The 16,590-nt window shown below is 40.3% G+C and overlaps 1 protein-coding gene across 2 annotated transcripts; it reads left to right on the top strand.

Annotated features, from left to right (window-relative positions):
• Positions 1 to 6,260: 6,260 nt before the first annotated feature.
• On the top strand, positions 6,261 to 15,816 carry LOC149283313 (UDP-N-acetylglucosamine transporter-like). 2 transcript variants are annotated; one of them, XM_089497674.1, is made up of 7 exons: positions 6,261 to 6,447; positions 6,944 to 7,098; positions 10,387 to 10,509; positions 12,875 to 13,046; positions 13,913 to 14,031; positions 15,076 to 15,209; positions 15,726 to 15,816. In XM_089497674.1, exons 1-7 carry the CDS (start codon positions 6,261 to 6,263, stop codon positions 15,814 to 15,816), a joined length of 981 nt encoding a protein of 326 aa, XP_089353800.1. The 2 variants fall into 2 exon arrangements, with proteins under 2 accessions (XP_089353800.1, XP_089353801.1); XM_089497675.1 differs by lacking the exon at positions 10,387 to 10,509.
• Positions 15,817 to 16,590: the final 774 nt, after the last annotated feature.

Genomic DNA, 16,590 nt, shown 5'->3' with positions numbered 1-16,590 from the left:
ATCTGAGTGTGGCTTCCATAAGAGGCTTATAGAACTTATAATGGAGTTGTGCCGTGGACAGGAAATACGCACAATTAGTAAAGATGATAGATTTATTGGCTACCTGAATAGCATTAGATTGCAAGCTTTTTTGACTACTTAGATCTCTTCTTCATGAATATTATCACTTATCACAACAGGGCATTCAGACAAACGTCTTCTGCACTGCTTGTTGTTGATTTTCCTGCCTGGTGCAGCTGAACGGGTTTTTCTGTGAATTTTATCACTTCTTGTAGACGGCTCCCAATATATTTATTATTATTATTATATTTTATTTATATAGCGCCAACAATTTACGCAGCACTTAATATAGGAAGCAGCTTTAGATTGCATACACTTCAAGATAGCTGAATATCAGTTTATTGTACATGGTCTGAGAAGGTCAGTAAAACCTACAAACAACCAATGATCAGACATATAGGAACCATGAGATGTCATGGAGAAAGCCTTGTAGGAGTCATGATTTAATTTCCTTGGAATTTGTTAAATCCTGACACAGAAGCCACAAAGCCTTATCTTACATTAGGATTAATAATGTGAAAGAGAAGATAATCAGAAACTGCCCAACCTGCTTTTCTTCTACACACTAAGACGTTTGTGTGCAGAATGCAACCTGGTCCTTTCAGACTCTGTATACAAGAACCGAACACCGACAACTTAAATGAACCAGGAGCTCTAAGAGCTGGATAGAGCTCTATTATGCCCTTTAACAATTGCGTTAGTTGTTGTTTTTTTTTTTTTTGCCTTAAAGTAAAACTCATTTAAAAGGTTTGTGAATGTAAATTTCTTGTCGAGCAACTCGTTGTTCTCATCTTAATTGCTCAATTGTTTGGACAAAAGGATCTAAGGACAGAAGTGTTCAAAAATGGTTTACGTTGTAGTGTCCCTTTAAATTATCCTTTGTCTTCATATTGCCAAAAAGTAGCTCCTAGTTTTGGAGAAACTATTCAAAATACAGTGATTTAATTTATTGTAAAACCATGCCGCTGTGATAAGAAACATGTGACTATATATGTGATATGCACGCATAATGACATGTTTCTCCACTGCTGCCTTTTCAATGCAGTAGAGCGATTCATCATTTTATTGATAAAGACTTAAAAAATTATCATTGCCACTTACTTTTTCATAGATTATTGACGCGTTTCCCTCCTCGATATATATGCAGTCTATCTACTTGTCACAGTGGACACACTTCATTATGTGGTGTAGTTTACTCCTTTTAAAGGGGACAGTCTAGTGTCCTTGACACACCTACTATAGAGGAATGTTTATTAATAAGTACCGTATTTGCTTGATTATAAGACGACCCCCCAAAATCTGAATATTAATTTATTTAATAAAAGCTGTGATTGAGAAAAAAAAACATTTTTTGTTTTTATTTCCTTTTATTTGTCATCTGCCCTCCAGTTATGCACATCTGCCTCCAGGCGTGCACTCTGCCTCCCTGATATGTCTTATACCCTCTTATATGCCACTCTGCCTCCAGTAATGCCTTAAACCCCCTTTATGCCACTCTGCATCCAGAAATGCCTTTTAATCCCCTATATGCCACTCTGCCTCCAGAAATGCCTCATACCACTATATGCCATCTGGGATATAGGGGGTTAAAAGGCATATAAGGGGGTATAAGGCATTTCTGGATGATTTGGCTTTTAACCCCCTGTATGCCACTCTGCCTCCAGAAATGCCTTATGCCACCCATACAACATCCCCCCCCCCCCCCCCGACGTACCAGTGCTTCTGACTCCCTGGTGTCTGGTGGTGGCAGCGGGGGTTCTATGAGCACCGGAAGGTCATGTGAGGCTGCTGCTGCTGCGTCATAGAAGCTACGGCGGAAGTACAAGCAGTAGCGGGGGTTGTCTGCGTTCATCAAGCGGGCGTTCGCCTGCTGGCAGAGAAGAGAATTCCCCACAGCGATGCGGGAATTCTCCTCTCTGCCAGCTGGGGAAGGTATGCGCGTAGACAACCTCTGCTGCTGCCGGCACTTTCGCCGGCGCTCGGTGATAGATGCCTGGTGAAAGTGCCGGCAGCAGCTGAGGTTACCAGACAAGATGATCCAGGTCCCCTGGAGCGCTGCGGGGGATCTGGATCTTAGTCTCGTAGTCGGACCTCATATGAGGTCTAATTAGAAGATGACCTTGATTATAAGACTAGGGGTATTTTTCAAAAGCTGCCCTCTTCCTCCATAATCTGGCATTTCTGGCCCCTGATTGGCAGCTTGAATCCGTCAATCACTGGCAGGAGAGTGCTCCTATGGAAATCAATTAGAGGACTTTCCACACATGCACAGCTGGAGGTGAGTTCAGCCAAATACATTGATGACATTTACCTGGGGGGGGGGTGCATTGGAGAGGATTCTGCAGACCCCCCCATGCATTTGAAAAATAGATCACGCCAAAAAACACAGCGGTAAAGTGCATATAGTGACTTTAAATGTGTCCCTTTAAATATGTAACTTTTATTAAATAACAATGATATTTATTTCTGCATCAAAAATGATTATTATTTGTTGGATATACTGTAGCTTTATCTCAGAAATCATGGTAGGGATCAGTTTGAAAGTGTTTGCTTATGCGAGAGTTGGATCTAGCCTTATCTTCAGAAATGTTTTGGCTGTAATTAGAGCTTTTGTAGCTTTGCCCTTGTGCCATTGTCTTGGGTTTTTGTGTTGTGTGTACAAAGACTTGCTGTTTGCACTGAATTTGCTGCCAGCGCACAGTACATACGGATGAGGTTTGTAGCATCCTGGAACTAATGCTTTAATGCTAGCAGCTTTAAGGTTCAGTCTACGCTAGTCCATAAACCAGACCGCCTCCATCCAAACGTGTACACTGCAGACTTTGTCCTCATTTATACATGCGCATACACAAACCTATGAACAATCTATGTGATGTCCAACCTGCTCATCCGGCATGTTTACTAGTCGGAGTGGATTTATTTGCCTGCTTGTCTTATACAAGCAACTTCAGGAAATTCTGCATTTTCTTTTAACTTCTTGAGACCTCGAACATTGGAATGCCTGACAGTGAGCAAAAGGACACAGCAGCAGAACCCGAGTCTACACAATCTGTAGGTATTAATTTGGTTCTCGATCATGGATTTGCAAAGTTTAAAAGCATTAAATGCAATAAAAAGAATCTCCTTTCAGGAGTTGGCCGCCACCTTACTCTTTAACCATTCATGGACGTTCATTGGGTGCTCAGGATTATTAGTTGTGTGATTCCATGGTAATTGGGTAAATTGTAAACCTTTAGTTGCTTTTCTTCCTCAAAGTCAATCCTTTTTTTCTGTCTTCAGAACATTAAACGGGTGGAGAGCATGGGCAGCACGTGGTGAAGCCCATGCCACCACCGCTCAAGACTACGAGCTGTATCCTTCTTAAGGTTCAAAGCTCAAGTACCTGGTATTGACTGCTACAGTAAGCCAGTAATGCTTCGTATTGATATGTCCCCATGGGGAAATGTTTTATAATATTTTTAATGCCTCTGCTTTTTTGCACATGCAATCTTGTTATTCAGCCACAATACTTGAAAATCCTGATCTATGGAACTAGAGAACTTCCTCTCATCAAAAGTTTTTCGTACTTGCTGCTGGTAGATCACCAGTTGTGAATGATGAGTTTTGATTGGTATTATGAAATAGACCTCTAAAACGGATGAAACGTATAAATAGGTGACTTATTCATTTTCTTACCTCCATTTATATAGCATTTTACAACATACTGCATTTATTTCTTTTGAATACACCTTTTATGATTGGCGACACCAAACAGTTGGAAGAATTTGTTAATAATTGTATTGATTGATCAAAGGAACCCCCCCCCCCATTTTCTTTGTGGGCAAACACCAGGGTGACATGATTCACCTATTTATATGTTTCTTTGGCTTGCGCGCACAGTGAGACGTGTGGGGTTGCTTCACAGCACCTTATAAATATCTTTGTGGCAGTTGGGGACACCAGTGCTTATATACATCCTTTATAACAGTGGTTCTCAACTCATGGGTCGCGGAGGGTCAGGGCCGGACTGGAGGCATACCGGGAAAATTTCACTTTCTCAGGGCTGCCTTACACATTCTAGCGGCAATCCGCGAGCAGCAGGCTGTCAGGACCGCGGCCGCAACAATCAGGGCCATCAGGCAGCCTCCGGTCCGCCATGTACTTTAGCATTATTCCCCGAACGCAAAGCAAGTTGCTTGATTGGTTTGCGGTCGCTGTCTGCTCCTAGTGGGAGGGGAATAAAGTTTTTCTCTGATTGCTCCTCCCCTCTTCCTGCTGCAGCCCGCGGACAGCCTTTCCACTCCCTCATCTTTTCTGAGCTTATTTTTGGGTCGCGACTTAATGACCAAAGACAAATGTGGGTCCTGAGGATACACGGGTTGAGAACCACTGCTCTATAACACCTTAGGCATCTAAAACTGTCTGGCGCGGAAGTGATTTTACCCCATCCATGTTACGTATTACTATTTACATAGGCTGAAAAAAGACATGCGTCCATCAAGTTCAGCCTTTCCCATATCTGTTTATTTCTTGCTGTTTCTGCCTTTTTTTTTGCACAAACCCTTGACCCCAGAATGGCTCTCCTTGGATCAAGAAGCTTTTTCCCCATAATTAAAAAATATCCCTGAATATTATGTTTTTGCAAGTATACATGTTATGGCAGGGTCCGTAACCGCCGGTCCTACTAATCGGCTTATTTACAGCTTCACTCAAACATACCAGTTATACGCCATTCAGTTAATAGGACCTGACAAGTCTTTGTTTGAGAACGGCGCGTTTTGCACCTGTTACACGGCATACCAGGAAACGCAAAGTGTTAATAATACTTTACTGGAAACACTGGTTTCTTCTGCCTGCCGTGCAAATGAAAATAGATAGCAGGGCTTGGTTTGTGATCTGTTCAGACACCACTCCCTGTGGAAGTTGCCGTAGAGTCTGCAGTTCTACATATCAAAATTAAGATTGTCACTATCACCATACAGGGTCTTACCAAGTTCCATGAAAAATCTCATACTTCTAGTTTTGTCCTGTTGTCTGTGGTGTGACGGCACCATATAAATGTATAAATAATAAAATAAACTGATTGGCAAACGCAGAAAAAAAGTAGAGCCTGGAGTCTTCGGTGCTAAAACGTAGATTTTATTGATCCAAAGTTAAAACCATAACAAGTCGGGAAGATGGAGAACGTTGGGGATCTACCTGATTCCCGGTGTCTGGCGGGGTTGGGCGATTTCTGTCGGCACTTTCTCCCCTTTTGGTTTCTGGATAAACCGGATGTCCTTAAACAGGCAGTTTCTGCCCCAGATTTCCATCAAAGCGAGGAAGCACCTTGTAAAGTACACAGCTTTTTCCTATATGATGATGAAACTAAACGCTCTCGCGCATACAGCTGCTGTTTAAACTGTCAACATTCAGAGTATTGCAGAGTGATACCCCTTGTAAAATCACACCTTGGGTGTTGCGTGTGTGTCGGAAGGAATAAACAATATTTTTAAATTTAGAGGGAAGGTCTGGGAAAAAAAAACAGAAAAATTGGGGCGAAAAACAGGGTTTTTTCCATTTTTTTCCCCCCCAAAGCCATAATTTTTTGTCTCGAAAAATTTAAACAAAATGGAGTGGGGAATATCTTCTTTTAATAATATGTTTATGACATTCAAACTATATCACAAACTATATCACATGAAAACTTTTATGAAAGAAGCAATGTGTCCATGTCCGACCGGCACAAAGCCAGTTACTTCGCTTTCTTTAATTTGCAAATGGTGCTTGGGCGATTGTGATTGCTCTCCCTGTCCAATCCATGGAGGAGGATTAGAGGAGATCTCTTGTTTGTTTCTTCATTTATTTTGTTGTATTTGAGGGAAAGGGGGGCTTACCTGTTCTCATGTATAGTTGAAATGTTCTTAACATATACAGACCAAAAAATAAAGTTTTAAAAACCAGATTTAGTTTATTATTTACTGAATAAGCTGTACTTTTATTTCAAGCATGATACTTTTATGTACACTAAATTTCATGTTCCCAGTGTAACAAAAACATTTTAAATTTGTAAAACTGGGAAAATTTCAATTTCTTTCTGGGGGGGGGGGCTTTTTTCCATGGCTTCAAAATTTATGCAAAATCTCTAGTTAAAACAAATGTTCAGGTGACATCTACTCTGGATATGATCTGGTGACTTGATTCCCTTTGTTTTAATTTAGCAGGCTAAGCCTGATCTCGGCATGGCGTCGCACCTCAAGTATATCTCTCTGGGAGTTCTGGTCTTCCAGACTACTAGCTTGGTCCTGACCATGCGCTACTCCCGTACGTTGAAGGAAGAGGGTCCTCGATACTTATCGTCTACTGCTGTGGTGGCCGCAGAGGTACTGAAGATTGTGGCCTGCGTCCTCTTGGTATATAAAGATAACAGTAAGTAGGGGGCATTACGGCTGTACAAATCCTGTGGGCAAACTTTCTCAGTTTACGTAGTTTGTTGAGCTGCCGAGTTTTACTCGAGTTTTCTAATGTGAAGCATCCACATCTTTTGGCTTTCTTTTGAATCCAATGTGACTTTAGCAGGTTTGCTAAACACCCCCATGGATATTCTTTGTAATTAGGATTAAACCCAACATACAGAAGCAGCATAGCCTGTCTGAATCACTGAATATTGTCTTTCTTTACTCTCCGCGGGAAAGTGTAATTTTGTCGTTAACCTCGACACCCCGGAAATAAATAAAAATAACATATTATATTGGGTTTGAGATGAAATGGCTTAATAGCGCTGCGCGCTGAATGCCTATTAAGGAACATTGCAGTCCACTTAAGAATACACTTTGATTTTAGCTATTGTGCAGAAACCTTGCTTTTCCTTTGAACTGTTTGCTATTTACTAGCGCTGCTTGAATAACTGTTTTGATTTTTACAGATTGCAGTATACGGGTGTTAAATCGAGTACTTCAGGATGAGATCATCAATAAACCAATGGAAACGTTAAAGCTCGCAATACCCTCTGGGATCTACACGTTGCAGAATAACCTGCTTTATGTCGCCCTGTCTAACCTCGATGCAGCCACATATCAGGTACAGAGATTGTTTCCGCCGCAGCAAAAACAACCGGCTGTCCTATTTCATATATCACATACTCTGAAGAGGAACTCTCACCTAAAAAAGTTTCAGAGGCAATCACAGATCCAATGTTTTTCAGGGATCAATGGAGCGAACTGTTTCCATACAATCTGAGCAGCACTTCGGTAGCAAACGGCTGCTCCGTGACTTAGCCGGCAGCTGCCTACTAACATTAGTCAGTGCAGAGCCCCCGATATCTCCCGATGCCCGCGATCCTGCGCATCTAAATCCATTTCCAGTGCGTTTGGCTCTTGGAGCTTCAAATCAAATTAGTTATAAGTTAGTTAATAAAAAAAACAAGACTTCTAAATAAAATGTTAAAACTAATATAACCAATGAAACATAGAAAACATATATATCATGTGAGCATTCTCAGTCCTCAAGGGCTGGCAGAACAAAGGCTTTCAGAAGGACTAAAGGCACTGTTCCACTTATTTGGATGAATTTACCACTTTTGTAAGTATATGTAGTTTTAGATACATAATGCCTAGCCTTGTTAACCCCTTCGTGACAAAGGCTGATTTTACTTTTTGTACCCTTCGTGACAATGGCCGTTTTAACATTTCTGCGCTGCTCGTGTTTAGTTGTAATTTTCTTCTTTCCCGTTTACTGAACCCACACACATTAGATATTGTTTTTTTCAGGACAAGAAGGGCTTTCTTTAGATGACATTGTTCTGATTGTATCATATTATTTACTATTAAAAAAAGTATAAAATATGGTGAAAAATTTAGAAAAAAATGACTGTTTCTAACTTTTAGTTGAAAAATCTTTTACTCATCTATAAAAGGTAATGAAAAAACATGCTAAATAGATTCTACTATTTGTCCTGAGTTTAGAAATACCCAATGTTTTTATGTTTTTTTGCTTTTTTCTACACATTATGGGGCAAAAAGTACAGGTAGCGTTTTTGCTATTTCAAAGCCATTTTTTCCAAATCTGGTAATTCTTCCCCCCATGTGCCATTTCGGGTATCTTTGAAGCCGGCCAATGCAATTTACCCCATCAAGTCATATATTTTTGAAAACTAGACAGCCCAGGGTATTCCAAATGCTTAGTAACCCTTTCCAAGCACTAATTCTACCATCAGCCTTTGTCAAACTTTATGGTAGTCATTTTTTTGCATTTGTTTTTTCACATACATTTTACTTTAGGTATGAATAAACAGGTTCTGGTATATGTCACTATCATAAAACACCCCAATATGTGTTTAGCAACATATCCTGAGTACAGCGATACCTCACATGAATGATTTTGCCTGGCTGTTTGGGGGCAAAAGGGCCACATTTGGGGCATGCGCATTTTCAATGTTGAACTTTGGCATTTGGGGATCCACTGCCCATGCCCTATTTGGTACATCTTTGAGCTGGCCATTTCAGTGTGCCCAACAAAACCATATATTTTTGAAAACTAGACACCCCAGGGTATTTTAAATGCTGGTATTTTAACTCTTTGCATGCACACATTTTACCACCCACATTTTTTCAAAGTTTGCAGTAGTATTTTTGTGTGTGTATTTTTCCCCCACACACCTACTTTATGTATGAATTTACAGCTCCTGGTATATGCCGCTGTCGCACGACACCCCAATATGTGTTCAGCAACATCTCCTGAGTACAGTGATACCCCACAGGCATGGGTTTGTCATTTTTTGGGGGAACTAAAAGGCCACATTTGGGACGTGTGCATTTTTCTAATTGGAAATTAGATGTGTGGCCATCCTCCCCCCCCCCCCCCCCCGCGTGTTAATTGGGACATTGTTGAATCCGGCCAACTCAATTTACCCCATCAAATCATACATTTTTTAAAAGTAGACACCCCATGGGCATTTAATATGCCAGTATTTTAACTCTTTCCATGCGAGAATTGTTTTAAGCTAATGTGCTAATTTTAGGACTTGCTCACAAAAATATATTTTTTATATATATATTTTAATTTTTTTTGCCTTTTTTAAAACATTTTTAGCATTTTTTTTTCAACTTGAAGGTTCCCCTGATAGTGACATCAGAGGGAAATTATTTTTACATTTTACTGTTTTTTTACAATTTTTTTTCTAATTATTATTAATTTTATTTTTAATTTATTTTTTCTAATCACACTGTGATTAGAAAGCTGGGCTCCATTGACTTGCATGGTTGAATGCAGTACCTGTAATCAACCTGCAAGTGGAGCCAGAGTTCTCTAGAGGGTCAGGAGACCGTCTAGCGAACCTTTTCATCTTTATTTTTATTTTTTCCCGGGCCGCCGCCATCTTGCTGATGGCGAAGATCACCGGCAGCTGCGGCTGTGACCGCTCTCCGGGGCGTCTCGTTGATCGCCTCCTAAACGCTTTTAAAACGGGCGTCCGCCGCCATACATTGTATGGCGGATGTTGACGCCCTGGGGAGTTTGGGTAAAAAAATCGATCATGGTTTTTGGTTTTTTTTTTACCCGTTTTAACAAATGACGGTCCTGGCACGTCATTTGTCGTTAACGACATGTTTTTCCGTGACGTGCCCGGACTGGCAATTGTCATCAAGGGGTTAAATATCTGAACCCTTTCCACAATAACTCTTTAAAGGGACACTCCACCGACAGCCAGCACTGGTTTACATTTCAAGGGGTACAATCGCCTGCGTGCGTGTAGAGAAAGTGCTTTCCTGTCTGTGAATGGCTAGATTCTGCAGTATTCTACATGCATTTGCAAGGAGGTCACCATATGATGTTGGCGTGTTCGTTTGAGGACGATTAAGCAAACTTGTTTATATTAAATATAACATTTGCACAATTGATCCCTTTAAAGAACCCCTTAACCCCTTCGTAACCTTTTGGACATACCAGTTGGTCCTTGTGTGAGAAGCCCATTAGGTCGCTTCTCCTTGCTGCTACACAGGAGATCAGGGTGTCTATTGTCAGCCTGGACTACCCCCTGTCAGCAGAAGCCACCATTGCTGACTACCTGCTGAACAATCATGGGCGCGCCGTTACATAAGGAATGCCCAATCAGGCGTTCCTTTCCAGCAGGCGTCACTGCGGACCTCTGCTGGAAGGTAACTTGAGGACAGAAGAGAACTCGGCAGTGTCTGTGTCGAGCCTGCTGGGATCTCACAATGCTCCCCTTGCTGGCTGATCGCATGCATTACGATCAGCATCGCAAGTCAGTGGATTGAGATGTCCGATGCATTACCTTGACGCGTGAACAGCTTAGAGGAAAAAAAAAAGGGTGCTGGTCTCTTAAGATGTTCTTTGGTCTTTATTTTGCAGGTCACATATCAGCTAAAGATCCTCACAACCGCGCTGTTTTCAGTGACCATGCTTCAGAGGAAACTTACACGGAATCAGTGGATTTCACTGTGTATACTGATGGCTGGTGTGACTTTGGTTCAGGTACTTGTCTTTTAAGTGTCAATTAGTTGGTACAAGAGATGGTTTGACTGTCGGGTTCTTGTCAAGGACCCTCTAGGTTGATACATTGTCAGGGGCAACTGGGGTATACAATGAAGCAAAAAAAGTTTGAAATCCTAAAGAAAAAAAAACAGCCATAAGAGAATTTAGTACGTCCTGTCGCCCTTGTTGCTTCATTTATTCTGTTGCGTATGTTGGCACTTTCAGAACTGTTTAAACTGGTGCCAGTACCCATTCTCTCTGCACAGTTGTGTTTTTAAATTCTTTTTTACAAATTTATATATAACCAGGAAGAACAAATCACCAGTGTTCAAAACCATACCTGCAAATGTATAGATTAAATAAACACGAGTCTTATTGCTATTATGAATTGATTTATATCACACCATTGTGTTCCTCAGCACTGTACACTGGAATATGATGGCACTTTATAAATCAATAAATAATAATAAAGCCTCCTGTTGCTCTATTACACGGTGCCCCTTCTGGATTTCTTTCTGCATATTTGTCACGCTTAAATGTTTCAGATCATCAAGCTAATTTCATTAGACAAAAGATAAAATGGTGAAAAAAAACAAAATGCAGTTTTTTTATTTCATGTATAGAAGGAAAAACACTATCCAACCCTACTTGGCCCTGTGTGAAAGAAGAATTGTCTCTTTAGTTACTAAATTAAGCCATTGGCCATTTTTAATTGATGATTGGATTCAATTTCACTATACACACCCAGACATGATTGGACAGCAATTAAATAGAACCTGTCTTGCGAAGTGAAGTAGGCTAAAAAGGTCTCCAAATGCTGCGCATGATGCCGCTCTCTAAAAGCTTAAGAACAGATCAGAAACAAAGTCACTGACATCTACCAGTCTGGAAAGGGTTACAGAGCCATTTCTAAGGCTCTGGGATTCCAGTGAACCACAATGAGAGCCATTATCTAGACATGGAGAAAACTTGGAACTTGTTCAACCTTTAGAACAAGAAAACCCAGACTAATGTGTAAGGAACCGCTGGCCTCACTTGCCTCGGTTAAGGTCAGTGTTCAAAAGTCTACAATAAGAAATAACTGTGCAAAAAGATCTTGATGGCCCACATGTCTTTTGACCTACTCAAAGTCCAGACTGTGATTAAGATGCCGAGAAGGCATTTAATGCTCGAAGAAACCCTCCAATGTGGCTGAATTAAAACAATTCTGCCATGATGAATGGGCTAAAATTCCTCCAAAGCGATGGAAAAGACTCATCGCCAGTTATTGCAACTGTTTGGTTTGGGGGCCAAGAGTGGCAGAACCAGTTATTAGGTTTAGGAGGGCAATTACCGTATTTGCTCGAATTATAAGACGACCCCCCAAAATCTGAATATTAATTTATGAAAAAAAGAAAACGCCTGAATATAAGACGACCCTATAGGAAAAAAGTTTTACCAGTAAATGTTAATTCATGTAAACTACATGAACAATTGTTTGTTAATAAATGCTATGATTGAGAAAAATATCTTTATTTTTTTCAACCTGCGCCCCCCCCCATTATGCACATCTGCCCCCTGGCTTGCCACTCTGCCCCAGAAATGCCTTATACCCTCTAAATGCCACTGTGCCCCATGATATGCCTTTTAACCCTCTATATGCCACTGTGCCCATGATATGCCTTATACCCCCTATATGCCACTCTGCCTCCAGAATTGCCTTATACCCCTATATGCCACTCTGGCATTTAGGGGGTTAAAAGGCATATTATGGGGCAGAGTGGCATATAGGGAGGTATAAGGCATTTCAGGAGGCAGAGCGGCGTATAGAGGGTTAAAAGGCATTTCTGGAGGCAGAGTGGCATTAAGGGGGTTAAAAGGCATTTCACAGAGCACTCTGCCTCCAGAAATGCCTTATGCCCCCCGTTTAACACTCCCTCCCTCCTCCAAACTTGGGGGGGGGGCAATAACACAGGAGGATCCAGGTCCCCTGCATTGCTGTGGGGGATCTGGATCTTAGTCTCATAGTCAGACCAATTATAAGACAAGGGGTATTTTTCAGAGCATTTGCTGGAAAAAAAACCTCGTCTTATAATCGAGCAAATACGGTACTTTTTCACACGGGTGATATAGGTTTTGGTGATTCAATAAATGATCATTTAAAAGCTGCATGTGATATGTGAGTGTCTTTCATTTTTCCAGCTTTGTTTAGTAGATATTGCTCAGTTTCATGCTCTGTCTGGTAATTTGGGATTGAGCACAGACATAATCTGAGTCTTTACAGCAGAAAGAATAGGCGGAGTAGCTGGACCCAAAGGCTTATACCTGCCGTCAAATTCTGTGCTTAAGCCTTTTAATACTTGTGTGTGTTCTTTTCTCACCCCAGTGGCCCAGTGACTCCAACAGTTCCCCATCGAAAGAATTATCGGTTGGCTCTCGATTCGTAGGTCTCATGTCTGTGCTCACTGCTTGCTTTTCAAGCGGGTTTGCTGGCGTCTACTTCGAAAAGATCCTTAAAGAGACTAAACAATCTGTATGGATACGGAATATACAGCTTGGTAGGTTGTCACACAGGTCAAAAGTAATTATAACGCAGAAGGCTTGTTCATCGAGTTCAGCCAGCTCATCTCCTTAGCTTCTTTTGTGGAAAAATAATGCAAAAAATGCAGAAACGTCTTTAAAAGCCAAATGGTTCACCCGTGTAACTTTTTAAATTCAGTTTTACATTTCAAATGTTATCCAATCCTTTCTTAAATGTGTCTAGATGTAATAGTACCCCCCTCTAGAATTCCATGTCTTCACTTTATTTTGCTGATGTGTCCCAAATGTTCCTGCGGTATTCCTTGCATAAAGCTGTTTCCCCAATTAGTCACGATTTTTATTTATTTTATTTATAATAATAATAAAAAAAATCTGCATGTTTGTGCCAAATAATATTTTTGCCTGAAATGTAATTGTAAACATAAAAGACTAATATTCTGATTTAACCACATCAGTCTCTATTAGAGGGAAAAAAACCACTTCTAAACACAAAAATATCATAAAACTCTGTATGCCACTGTATTTTTTAAAATGGACTGCAGATAAAAGCAATAAAATTTTATATCATTTTAATTTGTCATCCAGCGATTTAAAAACCAATCCCGCTCTGTTTTTTTCATTATTATTTTTTATTATTTTCTAACGTTTAACAATTGTAGCTATTGGAGTAATAGTTTTTTTTATGCAAAAAGTGTTTTCATTCAAAACTGGAGGCCACTCCTGTTCAATGTATTTTAAATAGACATTAATTCTGTAATGTGCCAGATAGGGTTGGGTGGAAGAGGTGCGTAGTTCATTGTAATACAGGCAATCCTCATTGCATATACGTATTGTTTTTTAATTGCCTCTTATTATAACAAATTGCTGATATTTTCGCTCACAGGAGTCTTTGGTGGGATATTCGGTCTGATGGGAGTGTTTATTTACGATGGGGAACGTGTGTCCAAGGACGGATTCTTCCAAGGCTACAACAATCTGACATGGGCGGTTGTAGCTCTGCAGGTAATATATCAATAATGTTATATGTTTATACATAATGTGCATAGTCTATAGTCCTTTTTACTCCATTCAAATCTGTGCAGCCATTCTTTAGCTAATTGAGTTAGAAAATGAGACTTTGGTCTCAATTATATCCTCTCCTATATGCCTCTGCTGAATGAACGCAGCATACCTAGGTATGCCTTTTAGACTTTCATTAAAATCCAAGTAGCAGCAGCCAATCACATGCAAGCTATTTGAACACTCATGTTTTGGTAGCATACATATGGTTGGCTGCTGCTTCAGTGACTTAAATTTCCCCCTTTAAATTAACTTTTACTAGTGTAACTAATCTTCAGTTCATTGTTTCAGAAAACATCTCAAAATATGAAAAATAAAATTGAATGTAAGCAGATACTGCTTATTTTATTTCTGAATATTACATTTGTTAACTGGATGCGAGGAGTAATAAGTCACTAAGGTTGGGAGATCGCCGATTAGGACACTGTACACGCAGAAGCACTGATTTAATCATTGATCAGATAACATTTTATTAGGTTAAAAGTAAATATTGTAAAATAAATCTAACTTGTAAGTGACATGCCTAGGCCACTGACATTGACGTGCTGTTACGTTGTGATATTGGGAATGCATATAATATCTGGGCAGAATAATAGAATATAAGCCGAACCTTCCATGCCAACGTTGGGTTTAAAGTCCAGATTGTTATCACGGCCATAATTCCCTAAAGGGTTAAACAATCCGAAAACCATACAGAGTATATATTATCTGGCAAAGAAGGTCAAAAGCTGCTAGATGATGAGCATTAGTATTGTGATTCTGGAGTACTAGTCACGTCACTCTTAAAAGCGGACCTGTTGATGACGTCTGTCCGATGCACCCGTCCCGTTCATTCTGAGCTTCGTTCCGTGGTATGAATTCTGCCCCAAGGCCACCTTTAGATGCATGCAGAGCTCGATGTTTGCATGGAATTAAACCGCGTTGGATGAGGTGTAAAATGTACTTGTAGCGATTACATTGATCTGATATGTTTTCTGCCCTTTGCAGGCTCTGGGTGGTCTGGTCATCGCTGCCGTTATTAAATATGCGGATAATATCTTGAAAGGTTTTGCTACGTCTTTGTCCATCATTCTCTCAACACTGATTTCCTACTTCTGGCTGCAAGACTTTATTCCAACCAGGTGTTATTTCTCTCTTTATTTCTTATTATCAGTAGAAGTGCCCATCATAAAGCATTATGGGAACACCGTATATAGAGGGGGGGTATAGATACGTAGTGAAACAAAATCCTGCCACACGTTGTTTTTTCGGGCCATGATTGTGCATCCGTGCAGGTGCCTTGGTGGAGCTGGTAATGTTTTTACAGTTGCTATAGCGACAGATGTGGTCCTCCAGTGTGCTGCCACCGGCGTTTGTGCATATGTGATTTATAGGTTGCTGGCCTTAAAGCACCGGGACCCGTTTTAAATTCTGGTCCGTCCCTGGGTGTTACGATCAATAAACCTCGAGATTAAACAAATATATTTCTTATAACGGCCATTCATTACCAACATTAAGTAGATGACCTTTCGAGAGCTAAAATAATCTGCATACTATGTCCATTTCATAATTTTTATTTTTTAACTAAGTTACGCTCACTTTTTTCTTTTCTTTTTATTTTATTTTATTTTTTAATTTTTTTTCACTTTTCTCCGCAGTGTATTTTTCGTTGGAGCGATGTTTGTGATTTCGGCGACATTTCTTTACGGCTACGTCCCCAAACCGTCCGTGAACCCAATCAAAGCATGAGGGCCGGAGAGTGGAGAGTTACGGCCCCTTCTCTGCTGTTCCATGTTGTAGGAGGAACGGGGCAGAGTGAAGAGGAAAACTCAAGCCAGATGACGCTGCTGAGCGTGACCCAGCCACGAGATGAGGACGCTCTCTTGTGCAATGGACGCTAATTTATTTTAAAATAAAAATGATATATATTTTTTTGTTAATACTTGAACTTGGAGGTATCGATTTTACAATTTGGTGTGCGACTTTCCTGATCAAATTTTTATTTTTTTGTACGCCTTCTGATATTAAATCTTTCCATTTTTCTTTAAGGTTACGAGGCTGGCGTGCCAGTCTTCGTCCGACCTTCTGTCAAATTTTAAAAACTTTAAGACTTGCTTACCAAGCCACGGGATGGGTTTTGTAAATGGCTAGTGAGTGTCTCAACAGGCTTCGCAAGCGGGGATATGATATGTAATATAAACTAAGAAAAGAAAAATTAAATATGTTTTTGTCAGACGTATCTATGTATGAATGACAAAATGATGTATAAAAGTGATTCCTGTTGCTTTACTGTGGAACATTGAAGAAACTGGTGATCTGAGGGAGGGCTTCGCCATGGATGATTTTGTCTACTGCTGTGAAGTGACTTGTGTTTAAAGGAGTTCCATAAACTTTGGCGGCAATTGTACCTATGAATGACAACACAATGAGAATATTATATTACATATATTTTTTTTATGATTCTTGTTACTTTACCATTACTCAAATACGTGAATGAATGAGCTCTGCTCTGATGAGTCGGCA

This window comes from Sceloporus occidentalis, unplaced genomic scaffold, assembly GCF_023333645.1.
Source record: "Sceloporus occidentalis isolate IW3139 unplaced genomic scaffold, rSceOcc1.0.p SCAF_106, whole genome shotgun sequence".
Lineage (NCBI taxonomy): Eukaryota > Metazoa > Chordata > Lepidosauria > Squamata > Phrynosomatidae > Sceloporus > Sceloporus occidentalis.
The sequence above is the reverse complement of the archived record's forward strand: the minus strand, read 5'-3'. Positions and strand labels throughout refer to the sequence as shown.